Source organism: Salmo salar, chromosome ssa25 (genome assembly GCF_905237065.1).
Source record: "Salmo salar chromosome ssa25, Ssal_v3.1, whole genome shotgun sequence".
In the NCBI taxonomy this organism is placed as follows: domain Eukaryota; kingdom Metazoa; phylum Chordata; class Actinopteri; order Salmoniformes; family Salmonidae; genus Salmo; species Salmo salar.
Genome location: NC_059466.1, coordinates 28,665,043 through 28,690,998, shown reverse-complemented (window position 1 = coordinate 28,690,998; position 25,956 = coordinate 28,665,043). Strand labels below are relative to the sequence as shown.

Sequence of the window (25,956 nt, the reverse complement as noted above, 5' to 3'; positions counted from 1 at the left end):
TAAAGCTGTGTAATGATGCTACAGTGAATCTCGAATGTATTATATCTGTGTTTCTAAGGGCTTCTCTTACTAAGTACTAATTCAGGGGTGGGTCTCAGCACGATGTGTGTCTGTCCATGTGTGTGTAGCTGTCTGTCTCTGAGGACCATATATCTCAACCCTGATAATCACTTATTCCTCTCCCTCTCTCTCTGAGCCATTCCCTTCATGAGCAGTGAGATTTATAATAATGAATGTAAAACTAGACAGAGAGACAGGTACTGAGGGGTGAGACAGTGATGTTTGTAATGTAACAAGACAGTGAGACAGGCATTGAGCAGTGAGACAGTGATGTTTATAATGTTTAAGGTTAAATGGATGCGGTTGCTGTGGGTGACTGCTGCCAGGGGGAACTGGCCTTTAAAAACATCCAACCACAGTTCAACTCATTAGCATATTCCCAACAGTAAAAATGTAACGATCCTAGGTCTGTCTCTCACAGCATCAGGCCAGACACACGCACTCAAGCATGCACGCACACACACCACATAGCGCACACATACACAAAACAGAACGATTGATCAGTTCTGCCACTGTTGATTAAGATCAAATCTGGCTAAAGTCAGCTGTGTGCAGTCATGTCTGTCAGTGGAGAAAGCTTGGTACTCATTAGATTATGTGGATAATTAGCCAGCTCCACTCTCATTATCTGTACATGGCAACATAATGAGCTGCAGCAAATATGGCAAACATTACTCCTGCCTGCCTGCCTGCCTGCCTGCCTGCCTGCCTGCCTGCCTGCCTGCCTGCCTGCCTTCCTTCTTGCCTTCCTTCCTGCCTTCCTGCCTTCCTTCCCCTGGCAGCAGTCACCCACAGCAACCGCATCCATTTAACCTTAAACATTATAAACATCACTGTCTCACTGCTCAATACCTGTCTCACTGTCTTGTTACATTACAAACATCACTGTCTCACCCCTCAGTACCTGTCTCTCTGTCTAGTTTGCCTGCCTGTCTGTCCGTCCGTCCGTGTGCCCATCTATCCATCCATCCATCAGGCCCTCAGTGACATTACTACAAACCTCTGACTATCCAAGCATGCTGCACGTTGCTCTACATACGTATACTGTCATTATAAATGCATAGAGACATTTTATAAATAGATCTTCCTCACATTTTAGGAACCAACTGTAGGCTACATTAAATGTATCAAATTCAGAAATGAAGGAGCGACTGGAAATGAGAGGAGCAGAGAGAGAGAGAGAGGGTTCAAACGGCTGCTAGATTATCTTCCTCCAAGCTGTCACTGACTCATCCTAACAAGTTTCAAAATATAGATTATTTAAATGTCTAAAGTTTGGGTTTTGATAATATGTATGTCTAATACTGTACCTACTGTACATACATACATACGTAATGAAAGTGGTTTGGGTTGGATGAGAAGGAACCTTGCCTGAGACATGAAGACTCCCTGAGCTAATTCCTAGTCTTTAAATCAGTAATACAGTCTCCAGAGAGTCCTGGTTAGTATTAAGTGTGTTCCAGCAGGTGTTTCCTGTGTGTAGCAGAGAGAACCAATCATTATGGTAATGCATCAGACACCTATCAGATGGGCTTCCCTGCTGCTGCTGCTGCTGCTGCTGCTGCATGGGAATAAGCTGCTCATATCTTATTCTGACACTGGAGGTGTGTGTGTGCGTGTGCCTCCGTTGCTGAAAACGTCATAGTTGTATGTGGAAGGCATAAGGATAGTATTGCTAATTTGCTGTGTGTCTGTGTGCGCGCACATGTGTGCTTGTGTGTGTGATTACGGAGAGAAAGGCAGTGTGTGATAGCTGCTGCCTTCAGAGAGGCTGTAAAGCTCAGAGCTGATGATGACTGGAGAGAAAGGCAGTGTGTGATAGCTGCTGCCTTCAGAGAGGCTGTAAAGCTCAGAGCTGATGATGACCGGAGAGACAAATAGCTACAGTTAAAGTCGGAAGTTTACATACACTTAGGTTGGAGTCATTAAAACTTGTTTTTCGACCACTCCACAAATTTCTTGTTAACAAACTCTAGTTTTGGCAAGTCGGTTAGGACATCTACTTTGTGCATGACACGAGTAATTTTTCCAACAATTGTTTACAGACAGATTATTTCACTTATAATTCACTGTATCACAATTCCAGTGGGTCAGAAGTTTACATACACTAAGTTTACTGTGCCTTTAAACAGCTTGGAAAATTCCAGAAAATGAAGTCATGGCTTTAGAAGCTTCTGATAGACTAATTGACATAATTTGAGTCAATTGGAGGTGTACCTGTGGATGTATTTCAAGGCCTACCTTCAAACTCAGTGCCTCTTTGCTTCACATTATGGGAAAATCAAAAGAAATCAGCCAAGACCTCAGAAAAAGAATTGTAGACCTCTACAAGTCTGGTTCATCCTTGGGAGCAATTTCCAAACACCTGAAGGTACCACGTTCATCTGTACAAACAATAGTATGCAAGTATAAACACCATGGGACCACGCAGCTGTCATACCACTCAGGAAGGAGACACGTTCTGTCTCCTAGAGATGACCGTACTTTGGTGCGAAAAGTGCAAATCAATCCCAGAATAACAGCAAAGGGCCTTGTGAAGATGCTGGAGGAAATAGGTACAAAAGTATCTATATCCACAGTAAAACGAGTCCTATATCGACATAACCTGAAAGCCCGCTCAGCAAGGAAGAAGCCACTGTTCCAAAACCGCCATAAAAAAGCCAGACTACGGTTTGCAACTGTCCTCTGTTCTGATGAAACAAAAATAGAACTGTTGGGCAATAATGACCATCGTTATGTTTGGAGGAAAAAGGGGGAGGCTTGCAAGCCGAAGAACACCATCCCAACCGTGAAGCACAGGGGTGGCAGCATCATGTTGTGGGGGTCCTTTGCTGCAGGAGGGACTGGTGCACTTCACAAAATAGATGACATCATGAGGTAGGACAATTATGTGGATATATTGAAGCAACATCTCAAGACATCAGTCAGGAAATTAAAGCTTGGTCGCAAATGGGTCTTCCAAATGGACAATGACCCCAAGCATACTTCCAAAGTTGTGGCAAAATGGCTTAAGGACAACAAAGTCATCTCAATCCTATAGAAAGTTTGTGGGCAGAACTGTAAAAGCGTGTGCAAGCAAGGAGGCCTACAAACCTGACTCAGTTACACCAGCTCTGTCAGGAGGAATGGGCCAAAATTCACCCAACTTATTGTGGGAAGCTTGTAGAAGGCTACCCAAAACATTTGACCCAAGTTAAAGAATTTCAAGGCAATGCTACCAAATACTAATTGAGTGTATGTAAACTTCTGACCAACTGGGAATGTGATGAAAGAAATAAAAGCTGAAATAAATAATTCTCTCTACTATTATTCTAACATTTCACATTCTTAAAATAAAGTGGTGATCCTAGCTGACCTAAAACATGGAATTTGTACTAGGATTAAATGTCAGGACTGAAAAACTGAGTTTAAATGTATTTGGTTAAGGTGTATGTAAACTTCTGACTTCAACTGTATATACCTTCAGAAAGTATTCACAACCATTTGTTTTTTCCACATTTTATTGTTACAAAGTGGGATTCAAATGGATTTCATTGTCAACAATCTATACAAAATACTCTGTAACGTCAAAGTGGAAGAATCATTCTAACATTTGTAAAACATTTATGAAAAAATAAAACAGTAATATACAGTATCTTGATTAGATAAGTAGTCAATATGTGTTAGAATCACCTTTGACAGTGATTACAGCTGTGAATATTTCTGGGTACGTCTCTAAGAACTTCACCCACCTGGATTGTACAACATTTGCCCATAATTTTTTTCAAAATTCTTCAAGCTCTATCAAATTGGTTGTTGATTTTCAGGTCTTGCCATAGATTTTAAAGCAGATTTAAGTCAAAACTGTAAGTTGGCCACTCAGGAACATTCACTGTCTTCTTGGTAAGCAACTCAGGTGTAGATTTGGCCTTGTGTTTTAGGCTATTGTCCCGCTGAAAGGTGAATTAATCTCCCAGTGTCTGGTGGAAAGCAGACTGAACCAGGTTTGCCTCTAGGATTTTGCCTGAGTTTAGCTCCATTCCGTAAATGTTCTAGCCTGAAAAACTCCGCAGTCCTTAACGATTACAAGCATACCCATAACATGATACAGCCACCACTAAGCTTGAAAATATATGTAGAGTGGTACTCAGTAATGTGTTTTAATGGATTTGCCCCAAACATAACACATTGTATTCAGGACAAAAAGTTTGCAGTTGTCATGCCCTGACCTTAGAGTTCCCTTTTATTCTCTATTTGGTTAGGTCAGGGTGTGACTAGGGTGGAAAATCTATGTCATGTATTTCTATGTTTGCCTGATATGGTTCCCAATCAGAGGCAGCTGTCTATTGTTGTCTCTGATTGGGGATCATATTTAGGCAGCCTTTTCCCACCTGTTTGTGGGATCTTATTTTGAGTTAGTGCATGTTGCACCGCTGTCGTCATGGTTTGTTGTTTTTGTTTTGTTTATAGTTTATTGTATGTCTGGCTGGCTGGCTAAGTTTCACATATTAATAAAGATGTGGAACGATACTCACGCTGCACCTTGGTCCTTCTCTACACACAAACGTGACAGCAGTATTAATTTAGTGCCTTGTTGCAAACATGATGCATGTTTTGGAATATTTTTATTCTGTACAGGCTTCCTTCTTTTCACTCAGTCAGTATTGTGGAATAACTATAATGTTGTAATTTTCTCCTGTCACAGCCATTAAACTCTGTAATTGTTTTAAAGTCACCGTTGGCCTCATTGTGAAATCCCTGGGCAGTTTCCTTTCTCTCTGGCAACTGAGTTAGGAAGGACGCCTGTATCTTTGAATTTACTGGGTGTATTGATACACCATCCAAAGTGTAATTAATAACTTCACCATGCTCAAAGGGATATTCAATGTCTGTTTTTTTATATTTACCCATCTACCAATAGGTGCCCTTTTTTGCGAGGCATTGGAAAACCTCCATGGTCTTTGTTGTTGAATCTGTGCTTGAAATTCCCTGTTCAACTGATAATTGTATGTGTGGGGTACAAAGATGAGTAGTCATTCAAAAATCATGTTAAACACTATTATTGCACACAGGAGTGAGTCCATGCAACTTTTATATTACTTGTTAAGTACATTTTTACTCCTGAACTTTAGGCTTGCCATAACAAAGGCGTTGAATACTTATTGACTCAAGATATTTCAGCTTTTCATTTTTCATTCATTTCAAATCATTTCTAAAAACTTAATTCATTATGGAGTATTGTGTGTAGGGTGTTACTTCAGGCTGTAACACAACAAAATGTGGAGAAAGTCAAGGGGTGTGAATACTTTCTGACGGCACTGGATGTATGAGGTTAACAGAAATAATTGTGGGTGACCGAGTGTGTGTGTATTATGTACTTTAAGTATGAGGTTAACAGAAATAATTGTGGGTGACCGAGTGTGTGTGTATTATGTACTGGATGTATGAGGTTAACAGAAATAATTGTGGGTGACCGAGTGTGTGTGTATTATGTACTGTATGTATGAGGTAAATAATAGGAGCTGAAATCAGCTGGATCCCCACAGCAGCAAGGGACAGAGATCTCAGAACGGAAGACAGCTGCACACCTGAAAGAGAGGGTGAAAAAGACACAAAGATGGGAGAGAGCTGGACCCCTGGTCCCGGAGTTAGTAACTTGGGGCCTGACTGGGCTAGAGACTGTGAGTTGGGGGATGTTAGGCATTTACATTTTAGTCATTTAGCAGACGCTCTTATCCAGAGAGACTTACAGTAGTGAATGCATACATTTCATACATTTTTTTCTCCATACTGGTTCCCCGTGGGAATTGAACCCACGACCCTGGCGTTGCAAACACCATGCTCTACCAACTGAGCCACACGGGACCATTGGCCTATTGGGACAGAAAGCGCTGTGCCTACTGGGATAGGAAACTAGGGACCTAGCATAGCAGGAGACTGTAAAGGCATTAGGTGATCAGGCAACTGAGGGCTAAGATGCTCTGGACCTGCTTGGGCTATAGGGGCTATGAACTGAGGTCCTAGTAGGGCAGAGGGTGAGGTTCTAGAGACTGGAGCTAGCAGGGTAATAGCAGTAGTGGCCAGCAGAGACCACAAGGTGGTGACAGGCAAGTCCCACCAGGCAGGGGCTGACGGGCCGGGCCAGCCTGAGCAGATTGGGGCAGGCTGACACCATTGGATGGCGACAGGTTAGACTTGGAAGGTAGGATGAGGAAAACCCCACCAAACAGGGTCTGACTGACATTCTGATACTGTCACACCCTGATCTGTTTCACCTGTCCTTGTGATTGTCTCCACCCCCCTCCAGGTGTCACCCATCTTCCCCATTATCCCCTGTGTAATTATACCTGTGTTCTTTGTTTGTCCGTTGCCAGTTCGTCTTGTTTGTCAGGTCAACCAACATTTTTGTTCTCAGCTCCTGCTTTTCCCAGTCTTTCTTTTTCTTCGCCTCCTGGTTTTTGAACCTTGCCTGTCCTGACTCTGAGCCCGCCTGCCTGACCACTCTGCCTGCCCCTGATCCTGAGCCTGCCTGCCAACCTATACCTTTGCCCCACCTCTGGATTGTTGACCCTGCCTACCCTGATCCTGAGCCTGCCTGCCGACCTGTACCTTTGCCCCACCTCTGGATTGTTGACCCTGCCTACCCTGACCCTGAGCCTGCCTGCCGTCCGGTACCGTTGCCCCACATCTGGTTTCCTGACCCTTGCCTGCCTTGACCTGTCTATTGCCTGCCCCTGTTGGAATATTAAACCATTGTCAACTCGACGTGTCTGCATCTGGGTCTTACCTTGATTCCTGACAGATACGTTGGCTGGAGTAGGGTGCTCTCTCAGGGTGAGCTCTGGTAACTTCTCCTTCCCTGGAGAGGGCTCTAGCTCCACTGTGATCCAAGACTGGGGCTGATGGCGACTCTGATGCTAACGGTGAGGGCGTTGTCGAGGGTTCATGCTGATGGAGGCGCTGATGATCAACTTTAGGCTTGAGAGAGTGATGTGGGGCTGCAGGGGTTAAATCTTCAGCATCCTCTTGAATATGAGCCACAGCAGCTGGCAGTGAACGATGGTGCATGAGAAAGGGGACTGGTCAGCCTCCACTTGGTCAGGATGGGCATCCCTTTTGGTGACAAATGGTGGTGATCTTCTTCTCATCGTAGATACTGAGCTCGCCCTCCGTGGTGTGCTGGTATGAGCCTGTGACACTGGAGGTTCAGCTGGTTGTGGGCGTGGTTTGACTAGTGTAGCCATGAGCTGCTTCATCCTTTTCTCCATCTTTTTGAGCTCCTGCTAGGTCTCGAGTAGCATCAGGTCTGAGATGAGAGCTGTGCTGTGGTAGAGGACCTTGGACCACTCCCGGATAGCATGCAACCGATCTTCTGTCTACTGGTCACCGCAAACTTGTGAGGACCATGTAGAACAGGCACTAGTAGAGAGCTATAGGTGCCAGTTGATAAGGTTTAGCCACCAAAGTATCCAGTCCTGAGACCATCGTCAAGCTATGCTGCTGCACCCCTTATTTTCACCCTAGTGGTACCTCCAAGTCACCCCACTTGTATCAGCCAATGATAGTTCACTATTCCCTGTGCATCTCACTGAACCCTGCTCCTGCTGTCAGAGTGAGATCACAGTCAGAAGAGTATGGACTTGCTGGACTGTTCCTCATGTTTATTGTATTTTTGTATTTGACCCGTGCTTAGTGCGTGGATCTAACTGTAAGTACTGTTAGAAATGATTGGGATTTTAGTTGGGTGTTGCTAAGGCAGTAGAGTATTTATGATGTCTATAAGGTTTATTTAGTTATTCGTTTTCCATGTGCGTCATGCTACATTTAGCCTGCTAGCCAAGATGTTAGCCAGTCATTCTAGCTTGTAATGATGTGTACCACATGCCTTGTTTAGGATAGCCTATATATTATGTTCATATTGTCTAGATATGCATATCATTATGTTTATGGACATATACAACCACTGTGTAGCCTCATGCTACCATGTACTGTATTTAGCCTTATGTAGCGTTTGCCTCATTTAGCCTGCCTTTCTCGTGGAGCAGTTACTATCCCACGTTGGTCATGTTCTTGTGCACATGCGCAGATCCTGTTTACAGTATGGTCACGTTTCAGTTGCTAGAGCAGATACTTCCTGCGTCATTGCATTTGTGTAGATGTGGCCTATGCTTATCAGTGGTCCTTCTCTGTTGTGTGCATTATTCACCTGTATGCTTTATTGTATCTAGTCCTACAATTGTGGTAATACTTTCTGGTCATTAGTGCATGGTAATGTTTAGATATTATGTTATTACTGTATCCTGCATGGTAATGTTTAGATAGGAATAGTGTATACAGGATACAGTAATAACATACTATCATTCATATGTCAGTGTGCAGTATGTGTATATTATATCTAGCCTAAAATACTATTCCAGATATGCATTATTGTTATTTATTCTAGTCCACCATAGAACCACTTTAACTTTGAGCCGTCATTAAAGAGGAGTGTGGTGTGTTGAACAACTAGCTCTCACAGTCTCACGTCAGAATTGGACGTTCATCCATGTTTCTCAAACGTAACATTTCGAAGTTGTTGCAAATGTCACATTTCTAAGTGTTTATGCTTAGGTTTAGGCATTAACTTCCAATTTTTAAGGTTAGGGTTAAGTTTAGGCTTCAACTCCGACATATTAAGGTTGGGCGTTAACTCTGGATCGTTAAGTTAAGGGTTAAGGTTCGGGATAGGCTTAAAACAAAAATCTCAAAAATAACTTTCTATCGCTGGATTTGAACTTGCAACCTTTAGAATTAGAGGGAGATGCTTAAACAGAAACCTACTGTTGCCCCTTGTGTCTGGTTTCCAGGTCATGTCCTGACATCCTCAGACATGGATGGACGTCGAATACTGACTTGTATCACGCGTGACCAGACTGGTGTTGAACCCAATATGTGCAATAAACCTGTTCTGTTGACTTCTGACTTGTTCTTGCTGGACAGACCTGTGGTGGCTGAATCTTATCAACTGGCACCTATAGCTCTCTACTAGTGCTCATTCTACATGGTCTCCCCAGATCAAATCAAATCAAATGTATTTATATAGCCCTTCTTACATCAGCTGATATCTCAAAGTGCTGTACAGAAACCCAGCCTAAAACACCAAACAGCAAGCAATGCAGGTGTAGAAGCACGGTGGCTAGGAAAAACTACCTAGAAAGGCCACAACCTAGGAAGAAACCTAGAGAGGAACCAGCCTATCAGATCAGCCCCTTAGTATTTTTCACTGTGAGTAGTCAGTCTTGTGGGCATTGAGGCAGGAAGAAAACTTTCCTATTGTGATGCTGTGCATGCATATAACACATGCACGCACACAAACTCCAACACAAACACACACACACACAAATTGAAGGTGTGAATAGCCTGCTGTACTGTATGATGTGTTTCAGCTCTGTGTTGCCTGCAGGCCAACACTCTCCCTCATATCTGACAGGCCTTTTATTCCTACAGTTTGTCTATGAGAGCCCAAAGTCCATAGATCACAGGCATACAGATACACGCACTCATGTATGCACACGCATGCATGCACGTACACACACACTCTCCTCTCTTCTCCTTTCTCTCTTCTTCCTTTCTTCTTCTCTTCTCTGTCCTCGCCTCTCATTCTGTCCTTCTTAAAACATACAGCTCGTTAAGTCACTCATTCTCAACAGATGAGTCATTCCAGCCTCCAGTCTAGCCAGAGTCCTAGTAAACACACGTTTATTTCCAGCCTGAAACACACACAGCCTGAAACACAAACTAAATGTTCTTATCTGAAGCCTCTGCTAAACCGTTCCTTCCCCAGGGTGCGTCCGTCCGTCCATCCATCCGTCTGTCTGTCTGCTAGATCTGACTCATTACTGCACTACAGGGGGCTGGACACACACACACACACAGCTCTCCCATCTATCAGGGTGGCATCTCTCACATCCATCAGGGTGGCAGCGCTCACATCCATCAGGGTGGCAGCTCGTAGCCAGCAGGCTAAAAAAAGCTGAGGCCCGTGGCATAAACAGCCTATGTTATATCCTGTGTGTGTGTCTGTGTCAGACAGCAGCAGATCCACTGATCCACAGTGACAACAGAGGGACAGTAGAGACAGATATAACACGGAGTGTCATGATGACCCATAGATGCTGTCTGCTTAAACCATCTATAGCACTATATATTATGACATTCATGCATGAGTGTGTGATACATTCATCTTATAGGGTGCAGTCTAGAGAGATGATTCCCTCAGTACTACAGCAGAATTAGCAGACATGTAAAGTGACTTACCAGGAAGACTATGGAGTAATGGCTGCTTCAATATGGCTCCCTTTTACTGCTTTCACTGAGTTTTACACTAGTGAGAAATAACAGCAGGAATCTGTAACAGAGGCTGTGATAGCAATATGTGTATTGAAACATGATTTTGAAAGGATTAAAAAAAAAATATTAAAACAAAATGTCGCTGGAAGCCACCTTGGAAAGGCGCTAAAGTAAAGAAACTAACAACTATCAATGGCAATCTGAGATTCAGCACCACAGACAGCGGGATCAGAATCCTGTGATCTGACATTTCAGAACCAGAGGACTGTGGACAGCGACCATCATGTGCAGCCATCCCTGAATCCCTGAAATAGGCTACAGGAAAGCCTGGTAAGCAGCGAGACATGTGAAGGTCAAGACTCCCCACAGACTCTGTTTTAATAGACTGTTCACAAACAAGCAATTTTCCAAGATAAAAACATTTGATGAATCTTGTGTGGGCGTGTATATTGCCCTTCAGCAGTGGGGCTGATAGTGGAAAGTGGTGTGTGTGCGCACATACATGTGTGTTAATGGAGGACCCCCATCTTCGCCCACTCCACCCCATCTCCCCCCACTCCACTACAGCGAAACCCATTACATACTGTATCTCTGACCCCCCCCTCCCTCCCTCTCTCCTCCCCCGCCTCTCAGGAGGACTGTCTCTCCATTCAATCTGAAATGGAGTGTCTTGATGCTGTCATGGATGAAACGAAGGAGACAGGGGCGATGTGTGTGCATGTGTGTATTTATGCCTGTGTAAGGAGGGTGGTTTTGCCCACTGATGTGTTTTAGTGGCTCCTCAGCGAAGCCACTTCTGAAGTGCTTGTCTCTTGGTAAGACCATTGCAGGGGGTGGGTGCACTACTTTTGTGAAAAGAACACTTACTTATTTTTATATTTTTTGTATTTATTCAGATTTTTCAGGGGGTGCTGCAGCACCGTCAGATCCCCTACTTCCTGTGGCTATGGGTGAGACTGTTAAACAGGCAGGTGTGTACGTACGTGTGTGTGTGTGTGCGGACCTGCGTGCCATTGAGAAAGATTATTATTAAGAGCTCAGATCAGAAAGAGACATTTCAGCAGGTCTTCAAGACGTGCCAAAGCCCAGTTGATGCCTGGCACACACACATGCGTGAGTATGGAGAGAACATAACGATGTGCGGGTGAAAGAGGGGGTGGAAGGAATGCAGAGTGGAGAAGATTGGGAAAATGGAGAGAGGAGTGGTTTAAAGAGAGGATGGCGGTATGACGCAGCAGGAATGAGTGGGCAGAGGGAACCATATGCCCCGGGGGCCGTCATGCTTCAGACATGACGAGAGAGAGAGAGAGAGAGAGAGAGAGAGAGAGAGAGAGAGAGAGAGAGAGAGAGAGAGAGAGAGAGAGAGAGAGAGAGAGAGAGAGACTCTTAAATAGACTCTGTCTCCCATTGCCAAGGTGGAATAGCGATGTCTGATAATGTTCCTCCACGCAAGCACACACACACACTCTGCTGTAAACCTGAAATTACTTTTTGAAATGTAATTTGTGTTTTGTCAGTCAGTATTGTTAGTATTTCTAGGAGAAGATCTGGCCTATCCAATATGTTGGAGGCTTTACACCACTGGCTCTGCTGGGACATATACAATAGGATGAATCAGCTAATGAAACGATCAGTTACTGAATTAATAATGAGAAATGTGACTCCTGCTGTGTGCTGTTCCTCCACACTGAGTTGTTTCTTATTCTCTTCCATTTTATTCTGTCATTCTTTTAGAACATATTTGTTGTTGTCTAATTGGAGCATTTGGAGGAAGCAGCTTATATGGGAGAGAGATGACTCATAGCAGGAGGGAACGGGATTGTAAGTGTGTGTGCGTGTGAGCTTGAATGTGTGGCTGCTCGCGTCACAGATGTCCTCTACCACTTTCAGCTTCTTCCCTCTGCTGCCAACACACACCAGCAGTCTGTGTCATTGAGATGGAGTGGCTCTAGTGATTTTGAATGTGGCATTGGGTATTGTTGACGGCAGAGGGGAAATGGTTGTTAATCAGAGGGGAAAGGTAATGACTGTGTGTGTGTGTCTGAGGGCAGCGTAATGACTGCTGCCAATACTCTGGTATGAGAACCACTAGGAGACTAACTATGATGAATAGCTATTAACAGCTCTCAATATGCTAATGACAGTAAGAGATCTCACTATAGTTACCCATTTTAAACCCATTAACCCTCTACACTCATGACAATTGGCCTCTATGGAAAGGGTAAATTATAAAACATGCATGACCATGTTAGCAATTGAAAGAGAACACTTTGGAGATTATGGGGAAATTATCAGACCAAAGATGAGGACGCAACAGTTCACCTGACACAAGACTGAATCCAAACATTACATTGTTGATTTGTCAATAACGAAATCTGACAATACTCTGGATACATTCAGTACCAAAATAAAACTATTCATGGAAATGTTGAGGTAGGTGCAACATAAGAAAAAACTATGACAAGGGTTTGAGTGTGAGGTCTAACTGGTGTCTCCTAGTGGACACAGTCATTTCAGTGGCACAATAATGTTTATTGAGGCTTTGCCTGGTAGAAAAGGAGGAGGTGGAGAACGTCACAACAACATAAGCACACTGTTCATATTGACACAATGACCTCCATATTGAAACTAACCATAGTCTCCATATAACAGTCTTCATAGTGAACAGAAGTCTTTCTCCTCCAGAGGTATAAGCGCTAGATGTCATCATATTGCTCAAACAGCTAACAAAGGTTTTTACAGAAACATGACAATAACAAGACAAGACAGTTCACAATTTAACTATAGTTCAACTCTACATGGAAATTCACAATCAAATTCTATATCTGAGGAAGTTCGGGCACAGCACAGCAAAATATACTTTGCACATCGCAAATCAATATTATCTGTATCTTGTCTGTTCTCCTGTAGCAGTCTCTGGATGTCGACAGGCTGGAATTCAAACCCGTCATGGTGATGGTTATATAGTGTCTTTATTTACTAATTACTTCAAACACACACTTTCTATTCTGAAAACTGGATGTGCCAGTAAAGGTCTGTTTTTAAAACCAAAACCCTACCCATAATAACCAGCCCAAACAGCATCCAGTCTGACAGCTACAGTAACACACTCACACACCTCATGTCTGGAAGACATGAACCCTGTGCTCAGTAGCAGAATGAGAGCTTAAACTAAAGGAAGGTTACACACAGAGTCGGTAGTTATCCCCCGTCCTGATTTACTAGTCTCTGTGGGCGTATGTGTTATAGAAATTAAAATCTGAGCACTGGTGGTAGATACAATTACTTGCGAAAGTATTCACCCCCCTTGGCATTTTTCCTATTTTGTTGCCTTACAACCTGGAATTAAAATAGATTTTGGGGTGGGTTGTATCATTTGATTTACACAGCATGCGTACTACTTTGAAGATGCAAAATATTTTTCTTTTGAAACAAACCAGAAATAAGACAAAAAAAACTGCAAACTTGAGAGTGCATAACTATTCACTATTCCCCCCAAACCCCCCCAAAAGTCACATTTTGCAGCAATTACAGCTGCAAGTCTCTTGGGGTATGTCTCTATAAGCTTGGCACGTCTAGCCACTGGGATTTTTGCCCATTCTTCAAGTCAAAACTGCTGCAGCTCCTTCAAGTTGGATGGGTTCCGCTGGTATACAGCAATCTTTAAGTCATACCACAGATTCTCAATTGGATTGAGGTCTGGGCTTTGACTAGGCCATTCCAAGACATTTAAATGTTTCCCCTTAAACCACTCGAGTGTTGCTTTAGCAGTATGCTTAGGGTCATTGTCCTGCTGGAAGTTGAACCTCCGTCCCAGTCTCAAATCTCTGGAAGACTGAGACAGGTTTCCCTCAAGGATTTCCCTGTATTTAGCGACATCCATCATTCTTTCAATTCTGACCAGTTTCCCAGTCCCTGCTGATGAAAAACATCCCCACAACATGATGCTGCTACCACCACGCTTCATTGTGGGGATGGTTTTCGCAGGGTGATGAGAGATGTAGGGTTTGCGCCAGACATAGCGTTTTCCTTGATGGCCAAAAAGCTACATTTTAGTCTCATCTGACCAGAGTACCTTCTTCCATATGTTTGGGGAGTCTTCCACATGCCTTTTTTGCTTCTTTTTTTCTTTAAGCCATGGCTTTTTTTTGTCCACTATTCCGTAAAGAACAGCTCTGTGGAGTGTACGGCTTAAAGTGGTTCTATGGACAGATACTCCAATCTCCACTGTGGAGCTTTGCAGTTCCTTCAGGGTTATCTTTGGTCTCTTTGTTGCCTCTCTGATTAATGCCCTCCTTGCATGGTCCATGAGTGTTGGTGAGTGGCCCTCTCTTGGCAGGTTTATTGTGGTGCCATAATCTTTCCATTTATTAATAATGGATTTAATGGTGCTCCGTGGGATGTTCAAAATGTCAGATATTATTTTATAACCCAACCCTGATCTGTACTTCTCCACAACTTTGTCCCTGACCTGTTTGGAGAGCTCCTTGGTCTTCATGGTGCCGCTTGCTTTGTGGTGCCCCTTGCTTAGTGGTGTTGCAGACTCTGGGGCCTTTCAGAACAGGTGTATATATAGTGAGATCATGTGACAGATCATGTGCCACTTAGATTGCACACAGGTGGACTTATTTAACTAATTATGTGACTACTGAAGGTAATTGGTTGCACCAGATCTTATTTAGGGGCTTCATAGCAAAGGGGGTGAATACATATGCTGCACCACTTTTCTGTTTTTATATGATATTTTTTTGAAACAAGTTATTTTTTTCATTTCACTTCACCAATTTGGACTATTTTGTGTATGTCCATTACATGAAATCCAAATAAAAATCTATTTAAATTACAGGTTATAATGCAACAAAATAGGAAAAACGCCAAGGGGGATGAATACTTTTGCAAGGCACTGTAGATCACATTGCGTATGGTTTGGACGTAACATAGTAAACAAAAATCCAGGACACTCAGATGAATATGATATATTACGTATGGTATGTATTCATTTGTGGATGTCAATCATCCCTTTTGTATGATATGTTACGAATTACAATTCGTATGATATGTTGACAATTCAAATTTGTTGTGGCTAATGTTAGCTAGGTGGCTAGGTTGCTAACATTAGCTAGGCTAGGGGTTAAGGTTAGGAGTTAGGTTAAAGGGTTAAGTTTAGGTGAAGGGTTAACTAACATGATAAATAGTTGCAAAGTGTGTGTGTGTGTGTTCACAGGGGCAGACTTGCCAGATGGGCTGGTCCAGCTAACTGGGCCTGTCTAACTTAGGTTTTTACTCAAAATGATAATCATCTGGCTAATAATGAGGGCCTCAAGGAACAAAATGGCCAGTGTGTTAGAAATGACAGGGCCCATTTTTGGTCACAGTCCACCTCTGTGTGTGTGACTGTTTGTCTTTGTCTTAATGTTGCTGAATTTTCACTGGGATATCTCCCTCCCACAATGAATGCACTGGGAGCAAGGCCAAACGAGGTAGCAGCAGAGAGAGAAGATGAAACACCACAGAGGAAGAATCTCCTTTTCCTTTGCTCACTGTCTTTCTCTCCCTCTGCCACAAATATCAGTACTGGTTTCAGTTGTGCTGCCTTTTTATGGATGCATACAAACTAATGACTGGAAGAAACACACAAACAGCGCACACAGAAATACACATACTGTGCACAGAAACACACACAACAACTGGACTTGAGAGAGGTGATATGTGCATATTGATAAACCATCGCTCAGCTCTAACAGTAAAAGAGAAATACCATGAAACAGGTGTGTGTGTGACTCAGAGCCCAGGAGGCGGGACACAATCTAAAGACCTTCTCTCAGATGATTTCTGCCCCCTGGAGAGGAAACCAGCAGCTTTGGTGAGAATTCCACAAAATAGCCTTTGCTTTCACAAGAACTGAAAATATCAGTTTCAGGCTGTGATTTACTGATGTTACCATGCTGGCTTGTTCATTGGTCCTGGACCCTCCACTCAGGCAGGGGTCAGTATATGCTTCACAGATGGATCAGAACACCAGATGCTTCTAATATCATAATACGCACACACACACTGATGATAAGTACACACACACACATACTGATGACACTTGTTTATGACAAAACTAAGTTCTCCCATGGAGGGAAGGTGCTTTCTGTTCTGGAAGATCTGATCTGTGAACCAACAGTCATAAGGTTGCTATGAACACTTATAAGGTCACTATTAACACTCATAGTGGCGCTACAGACACTCATAGCAGCACTATGAATACTCTTAACATAGTGTGTGTGTATGTTCACAGTGCCAGAGGGAGAAGGTTGCTTCATTTCCATTAGCACATTCATTTGAACAGCATGGGAAGGGACTTAACTCTTCACTAACCAATCAAAGTCTAGTCATGGTCATCATCAGTCCAATCACAGTCTGGTGGTGAGGAGATTGTCAAAACAAAGACAACGCCAGTCAGACAGACTAAGTGTTGGGTCTCAGCCATCCAGTCCCATGTTGGGGGTCAGGGGTTGAAGGTCAGGGGTCATGGTTGGTGCTGTTCCTGCAGGCCAACTTGTCTGCAGCTGGAGTCCCAGAGGCCGCGATGGAGCTGAGGGTCGTAGGTGTTTGGTGATGTCATCTCTGTGCGCCCATTGCTCCAGTAGGCTCCTCCCTCCCCCTCCAGAGACGGAGACAGAGCAGTGTAGAGGACCGTGGACGCTCCCTGGGACGGGCTCTGGGGGCACAACACAAACTGTCAGACTGTTATACATAATGCACGCACCCAGGCACGCACACACAGAGGCTGTTATATAAACACTCACAACCAGCAGAGCTTCACTGGCATAAAGATACAGCTAGATCTACAGCCTAACAACAAAAGCCTACAGTATTTCTACAACAACATGACTTTTCAACCTATTTCTACATGAGACTCTGGTAAACAGTGAGTGTGTGTGTGTGTGTGTGTGTGTGTGTGTGTGTGTGTGTATATTAATGTGATAGCGCTGAGGAGCCTGTTATTAATGGTGCACTTGTAGCTGCATGGCAGAGGCTCCCTAAAAGTAATTTACTTAGGCAACTGCCTGTAGTGATTACACTCTCTAACACCCACACAGCACACACAGGGCTGTCTCCTTCCATCCCATCCTCCAGACACACACAGGGCTGTCTCCTTCCATCCCATCCTCCAGACACACACAGGGCTGTCTCCTTCCATCCCATCCTCCAGACACACACAGGGCTGTCTCCTTCCATCCCATCCTCCAGACACACACAGGGCTGTCTCCTTCCATCCCATCCTCCAGACATTAACAGGGCCTCCAGGCCAATGCTTTAAGATATGCAACACAATCAAAAATAACCCCAATGAAATGAACAACTATTTAGTTAGCAACAAGCAAATGTTTTAACATTTAATTTTGTGCTTGTGTCTGTGTGTGTGAGTGTGTGTATGTGTGCGTGCGTGTGTGTCTGTGTGTGTTGGTAGAGCATGGCGCTTGCAACACCAGGGTTGTGGGTTCGATTCCCATGGAGGACCAGTATGAAAAAGTACCAAAATGTATGCACTCCCAACTGTAAGTAACTCTGGATAAGAGTGTCTGCTAAATGCCTCAACTGTAAAAGACAGAGTCATGGGACATTGGTTCATGCATATCTTATGGCGATTCTGAACATTCTCATCTTTCTTAAGCTTGGCAAGTTTTCCCTCTTCATCTCTCTTTCCCTTCACCTCTCTCTCTTTCTCTCTCTCTCTCTGCCTAAATATAGTTTACAAGTCAGTATGGTACTGAAATGCTACATGACACATTTTAAGATACTTATTCTGTAATTAACTTCTTGAATAAATCGTTCTGATTTATTCTGAAAACTCTGACAGTAGTCAGATACGGGAAATTCAATGGTAGCCATATAACTCTATGCACAATGATGACTTTTAACAATTCTACAGAACAGTTTACAAAAACACATTTACATGAAGAACAGTGCAGATGCAAAGTTTGGTCACAGAATGACGTCACAAAACCACACAAACTGTCATTATGTTACCAAACGTTGCATCTGCACTGTTCAGTAAATGTGCATTTGCACAGTAAATGTGTTTATATAAAATGTTCAGTGGAAATTGTTAAAAGGAGTCATTGTGCATAGAGTTGTAGGTTTATTTAATTTCACAATCATTGGTTTTTGTTTGGCATAAATGTATAAAGTGAAAAACCTGAGTCTCAGCATCATTCTGTTACTGTGGAATTGACAATACTCGATTAGCACTGTTTTGTGTGTGTGTGTGTGTGTGTGTGTGTGTGTGTGTGTGTGTGTGTGTGTACCCTGGCTGTCTGTGCGAGGTGGGCGGAGGGGAAGAGGTGGCAGTAGAGTTACGTGTCGACCATCCCAGGGTCCGCTGCACATGAGCTCACTGGAAACCCTCCTCTATCCAGCCTCTGTTGCAGGTGGGAGGAAAATAACAGTAGTTCCAGCTTACTCTGGCAGTACGCCGCATGGGCCGAATAACACTGCCTAAAGACAGAAAGAGAGGGGGGAGAAAGATGTTGAAAAAAGGTCTGGAGTGGGAGGAAATTAGGAGAGGAGAGTGTATGTGATGCGTGGGTTGACTCATAACCCGTAGTCCCCACGGGTGGGTGGGTTTAGGGTCATGAAATATTATGTGGATGAAGGGTGGCTGGATTGAATACAGAGAAAACACTACTTTAAAAATTCTATAAATATATAATTATTGTGCAATTTTATCTATAGGTTTTTCTATCATTATTTTAGGCTATCTGGTATTAGTGCATAAGCCTAAGCTTTAGGGCCTAACTGTATGCACGCCAAATAGCCTACACACCAATCGCCAAATGCATTTGGGAACGGGCAGAAAAAGTTAATGTCAATCCACTGAAACAAAAAGGACAATGTCGGAGTTTAATTCAGTAAGAGAAAAGCTGCAAAATGGAGTGGAAAATAAAGAGACGGGAGGGCCGGAAAAGTCATGTTTGGGATACATTTGGTGAAGTGGTAAAATAGGATGATAGCAGGCTATGTTATGTGTGATGATTGTGATGATTTCTTCCCGGTCCCTAAATGTCTTTGCGCCCCGAAAGAAGCAGGGATGACAGAAAACTTTACCGATGTCAACTAGACTGAAGCATTCATTCTATCAATTTATGACATTCTGGTGACCAAGGGTTTATTTAGTCTTCTAGGGCAACATAATGAGTGAAGAGAAGCTGCATGTATCTAATTATAGACGGGGCGGCGGGTAGTTTAGATGTTAGAGCGTTGGACTAGTAACCGAAAAGTTGCCAGATCGAATCCTCGAGCTGATAAGGTAAAAATCTGTCGTTCTGCCCCTGAACGAGGCAGTTAACCCACTGTCCCTAGGCCGTCATTGAAAATAAGAATTTGTTCTTAACTGACTTGCCTTGTTAAATAAAGGTTACTTTTTTTTTTTTTAAATAGACAAGTTGATTAACGAATAGCCTACCAAAACATCAGAAATTATAAGCAGAAACATATCTACAATCAGGCAAAAAGATAGTGTTAATGTTGCGACAGTTCGTTTCTGGTATTAGAACAAAATAGTCAGCACATAGTAACTTCTGATTTAGCTGTACTTTAATTAATGCAAACACGTGTGTGGTATATGTGTGGTTCGTATATATACGGTCTCGCTGTTTTACCTCGCAGGGTAAACAGAGTAGAGAGCGTCACATTCTCGCTTTTATACTCTGACAGAGATAGTTCCCGCTCAATGCTGGCCTGTCCCGAGGGAGGAGGAGCGTGGTTTAAACTTGCTCCTCCTGTCGTCGGCGTGCAGGCTGATCCCAGCGTCGTGACGCACTTCCTGTTGCCGGTTGTAGTTCTTCTTGTCTTCAACAGTTGATTTACCCGTAGTTTATGTACTTAGCATAGCTTCCCCAGTATATTATATAAGTTATGCATACAAATAGCCAGTTCAACCCTAACAATAGTCCAAAAAAATCGTTATACCTTCTCTGCCTGCAGCGCATTTTCTATATTAGCGGGTTAGGGACGGGTGCAGGCCTCAGATGTTTACTTTATCACATAAAGTCGGGCGGTTGCAGATGGGTTATTAGTAATTGCGGGCGGGTGCAGGTGAACAAACAGCTCACCCGTGCCCCACTAGTGTGTGTGTGTACCTGTTTAGCAGGCTGTCTAGTCGTATCTCTCCAGCACCATGAGCTGACGAGGAAAGGGCGACAACACGTGAGCAGGAACCGCGTTTCCCAGAATGCTTTAATGTGTCTAACAGCAGCAAGGCCAACAGGAAGTGACCTAGGTAGTTGACCCTGAAGTGATGCTCAAAGCCCTCCTCTGTACGACCCTCAGGGACCAACATGACTGCCACTGCACGCGTGCACAAACACAAATAGTTAAGACACAGTTCATTTAAGAATTTAAGTCTCATATCAAGCGTATAGGTCGGCAGGTTGATTGGTTGATTGTGTGTCACTCACCATTGTTGACTAAGATGTGCAGCGGTAGGCCCCATCTCTTGATATTCTGGACAAATTGCCTGACTGACTGCAAAGATGCCAGATCCAACTGCTCAAACTCCACTGAAAACACAAAACACACACACACACACCAGTCATTTAAATACAATACACAGTATGATTACCCTGTTGCAGGAGAACTTTCCTGCAATACAGAACATTTTAAATGTATAGTGTAGTTGAGGTTTAAAAAGGCTTCTGAAGTTTGTAATTTCCACTTAGAAATTTCAGACTTGGTTTTCACTTACCAAAAATGTATCAACCCTTACAAAAATCTCTATTAATTATAATCCATTTAATGGATAATTCCCATTACTTGTTGCTGCAGGATTAATCTCCTGCTGTAGCAAACTGGCTCAAATTAAGATCCTACATCTGTAAATACACACATACGGGTAGAAGGTCCTATAGGCAGATCATTTGAGCACAAACAAACAAACACACACAGCATAATCAGCACTCTTGTAAAAAAATGTTTTTCTGCTAACTGTGTCTGTAGTCGAAGATCAAAGCAGCATCAATGTATTAATCTCCTACAGTAGACTCTTCTCTAATAGAGAACACAAACTGCTGCTAGCGTCAAACACATTATACTACATGATAACAATACCTCCTTCTAACATCTCATACGGTAAGTATTCTGCAGCAGCGCTGGCAGGACCTGCTGTAGGACCTCTGCTCTGAATGTGTTCTGTTGTGTGTGACTTTCACAGTCAAAAATAGCCTTTCACAATGGATGATTTTTAGTCCAGGGCTAAACTTATCCTGGGTTAAAAGTAGCCTAGGGCTAGCTTACCCTTGTTTCACACTAGCATTAGTTTACCCAGGGTGAAACCAAAATGTACAGCTTGAAAAGCCCTAGTCCTCTGGCTGTGTGCGTGTGAGGACTATTTGTGTTTGTGTGTTTCATACACAGGCTAAGCCAGGGTTTGATACTGATATGAGAATAATTTAACTAATGCCAAATTCCAGCCCTAACCCTGTGTGCTTATAGCTAGCTTTGCCCCTGTCTGAATGCCTGCCTGCCTTTCTGTCCCTCTCTGTCCCCAACCTGTCATCCTGTCTGTCTGAGTATGTGCAGATTTTGCTATAAACCGGTGGTGTTTTGATTGGCTCTGGCAAAACATAAGAAGCATTTGGTGTACATGTGCTTTGCTATTTTCCTCTCAACAATTGGGCATTTAGGGCACACTCCACTCCTTTCCTCCTATCCTTTCCACCCCTCCTCTTCATCTCCCCCTTCCACTCCACCTTTTCTACCTGTGATAATTACAATGAGGATCTGGGCTCCATGCCAGAGAGACAAGCACATTTTACACCTACAAGCTTTTCATTCTGTTAATGTACCCAGGGCTACTCCACTCTAACCCAATACACTACTGCACCACTGCTACAGTCTATACCAAATGTACTGTTAATACACTACTGTCTATCAAATGTAGCCTAGCTACTGCAGTATTACATTTAACCTCTCTGGGATAGGGGGCGGTATTTTCAAGTCCGGATGCGTGTGCCCAAAGTAAATTGCCTGCTACTCAGGCCCAGAAGCTAGGATATGCATATTATTAGTAGATTTGGATAGCAAACACTCTGAAGTTTCAAAAACTGTTTGAATAATGTCTGTGAGTATAACAGAACTGATTTGGCAGATGAAACCCCGAGCACAATCCATCCAGGGATTTGTTTTTGAGGTCAATCTGTTTTCCATTGGTTTTCTATGGCAAGCCCGTTTTAACAGAAATATGCTTGCAGTTCCTATAGCTTCCACTAGATGTCAACAGTCTTTAGACATTGGTTGATGTTTTTCTTTTGAGAAATTAAGAAGTAGCCATTTCCTTTCTGGGTGGATAGCTAAGTGGACTGTTTTGGTTGGGGTGCGTGACCTGAAGCTCGCTCCATTTTCATTTTATCCGCTATTGAACGCAGTTTATCCCCTCTTAAATTTTATCGATTATTTACGTTTTAAAATACCTAAAGTTGGATTAGGAAAGTTGTTTGAAATGTTTGGACAACGTTTACAGGTAACTTATTCGATATTTTGTAGTCATGCTGGGCGAGTTGGAACCGGTGTTTTTCTGAATCAAATGCGCCAAATGAATGGACATTTTGGAGATACAACGACGGAATTAATTGAACAAAAGGACAATTTGTGATGTTTATGGGACATATTGGAGTGCCAACAGAAGAAGCTCTTCAAAGGTAAGGCATGAATTATATCGTTATTTCTGAGGTTTGTGTCGCGCCTGGCGGGTTGAAATATGATTGTCACGTGTTTGTTTGATGGTGCTGTCCTCAGATAATCGCATGGTTTGCTTTTGCCGTAAAGCCTTTTTGAAATCTGACACGGTGGCTAGATTAACAAGAAGTTACGCTTTAATTTGGTGTATTGCACTTGTGAATGTATGAAAGTTAAATATTTCAAATAATTTTTGGGGAATTTCACGCTCTGCAATTTCACCGGATGTTGTCAAGTCGATCCCGCTAACGGCATTTGATCCATAAGAAGTTTTTAATATAGTGTCCAGTCATGACTCAAAAGAAGGTGGGTAAATTCTGAGCACCTGTCAAGATGATAGTAGGCAAATAACTAAACGTTAATACAAAAAAACGCTAATAGGTGGTTAAACACTTTTCACTATTCAGTGCTGTTTACTTACATTTATCCTCTATTACATCACTGGTTAACACACTGTTCCCTTTCAGTCGATGACTCTGTATACAATACTATGGGGAGTCACCGACCAATCTACGGCCCAAGGGATGCCAAGCCCGGCCTCAGAAGCATCCATTTCCTAAATTCTTTGCTTTTCAGCTCGCCTGAAGAAAGAATGTGTCACGCAATTTACAAACTTTTCAAGCACACGAAGACTACGAGATTCGGCACTGACTAAAGTGTCTGTTAGTGGGGAGAGAGTACTCGCCCCCCTAGATGTTGTAAATTTTGGGTCTTGGTATACGTTTTTGTGGTTTCTAAAAGCTAACTACTTTCTGCTCTGTTTGTGTAACTAATACTTTCTTGCTTGGGTAGGATTTGTGTTTGCTAAAAACCCACTACTTTCTTATCTGCTTGTGTAGCCAGTGCTTCCTTGCTTGAGTAAGATGGCCAGTGGTAAGAGTAAGTTCAAAAAAAGACTAACCATCCGAGTTTGAACCTTCTACCATGCCCTTGGGCATATGGTTTCACAATGAAAATGAAAGATACCCATGAGTGCTGTCCTGTTTGCCTGGGGTGGAAACATGCTCAGGAGGCTTTGGCTCGGACCAATTCGTGTGACCATTGTCTCCGGCTGGGCTCAACTTTCATTGGGCGTCGGGCTGAATTAGTAAGAAAGATTAGGGCTGCTGGTGAAGGGTCTTCCGGTGAAGTGACCTTGATAATGGGGTTGTCTGAAGCTGGGAGAGAGTGGCAGTGGTGGTTGGAGTTGATAGGGGTGTCATCCCAGCCGTGTGAGGCTCATTCCGGTTTCTCTGGCAGTGTTCAGAGTCCGGATTCCAGGATGTTAATAGTATCCCTGGTTGGCTCTGGAGGGATTTCAGAGTGTCAATCGGATTACATCAGTCCGGGGCAGCCTACATCCCCAGCTTTGGATTCGGTGGGGCAGAGTGAACCATTAGTGGTTAATGCACCTTTGATGGAGCTATATCGTAGGGCGACAAATCACCTGGGGGTGGATTGGCCGTCTTCTCCCCGGAACAGAGTTTCAAATCAAATTTAATTTGTCACATGCTTACTTACGGGCCCTTCCCAACAATGCAGAGAAAAAGAAAAAAGTGAAATAACAGAATAATAAAACACAATGAGTGTATATATATACAGTGGCAAGAAAAGTATGTGGACCCTTTGGAATCATCTGGACTTCTATATAAATTGGTCATAAAATTTGATTTGATCTTCATCTAAGTCTACAATAGACAAACACCATCTGCTTAAACTAATAACACAAACAATTATACGTTAAACCGTGTAAACATTAACAGTACAGGCTGGAAAAAGTATGTGAACCCTTGGATTTAATAACTGGTTGACCCTCCTTTGGCAGCAATATCCTCAACCAAACGTTTTCTGTAGTTGCGGATCAGACCTGCACAACGGTCAGGAGGAATATTGGACCATTCCTCTTTACAAAACTGTTTCAGTTCAGCAATATTCTTGGGATGTCTGATGTGAACCACTCTTTTGAGGTCATGCCACAGCATCTCAATCGGGTTGAGGTCAGGACTCTGAATGGGCCACTCCAGAAGGCATAATTTCTTCTGTTGAAGCCATTCTGTTGTTGATTTACTTCTGTGTTTTGGATCGTTGTCCTGTTGCATCACCCAACTTCTGTTGACCTTCAATTGGCGGACATATAGCCTTACATTCTCCTGCAAAATGTCTTGATAAACTTGGGAATTCATTTTTCCATCGATGATAGCAAGCTGTCCAGGCTCTGAGGCAGCAAAGCAGCTCCAAACCATGATGCTCCCTTCACCATACTTTACAGTTGGGATGAGGTTATGATGTTGGTGGGCTGTGCCTTTTTTCTCCACACATAGAGTTGTGTGTTCCGTCCAAACAACTCAACTTTAGTTTCATCTGTCCACAGAATATTTTGCCAGTAGCACTGTGGAACATCCAGATGCTCTTTTGCGAACTTCAGACATGCAGCAATGTTTTTTTTTGGACAGCAGTGGCTTCTTCCGTGGTGTCCTCCCATGAACACCATTCTTGTTTAGTGAATAACGTATTGTGGACTCGTCAACAGAGATGTTAGCATGTTCCAGAGATTTCTGTAAGTCTTTAGCTGACACTCTAAGATTCTTCTTAAACTCATTGAGCATTCTCTGCTGTGCTCTTAAAGTCATCTTTGCTGGACGGCAACTCCTAGGGAGAGTAGCAACAGTGCTGAACTTTCTCCATTTACAGACAATTTATCTTACCATGGACTGATGAACATCAAGGCTTTTGGAGATACATTTGTAACCCTTTCCAGCGTTATGCAAGTCAACAATTCTTAATCTTCTGAGATCTCTTTTGTTCGAGGCATAGTTAAAATCAGGCAATGCTTCTTGTGAATAGCAAACTCAAATTTTATGAGTGTTATTTATAGGGCAGGGCAGC

At 43.1% G+C, this 25,956-nt stretch overlaps 1 protein-coding gene across 1 annotated transcript in view; it reads right to left on the bottom strand.

Annotated features, from left to right (window-relative positions):
* Positions 1 to 15,216: 15,216 nt before the first annotated feature.
* Positions 15,217 to 25,956, bottom strand: part of LOC106586508 (dehydrogenase/reductase SDR family member on chromosome X) — a 35,154-nt gene continuing 24,414 nt past the window's right edge. Inside the window, exons 4-7 of the mRNA XM_014173893.2 lie at positions 20,817 to 20,918; positions 20,499 to 20,706; positions 18,666 to 18,855; positions 15,217 to 17,074 (exon numbers count right to left, since the gene is read on the bottom strand). Of these exons, the coding sequence (XP_014029368.1) occupies positions 18,714 to 18,855; positions 20,499 to 20,706; positions 20,817 to 20,918 (452 nt within the window). The 3' untranslated portion in view covers positions 15,217 to 17,074; positions 18,666 to 18,713. The remainder of the gene's footprint in view (positions 17,075 to 18,665; positions 18,856 to 20,498; positions 20,707 to 20,816; positions 20,919 to 25,956) is intronic.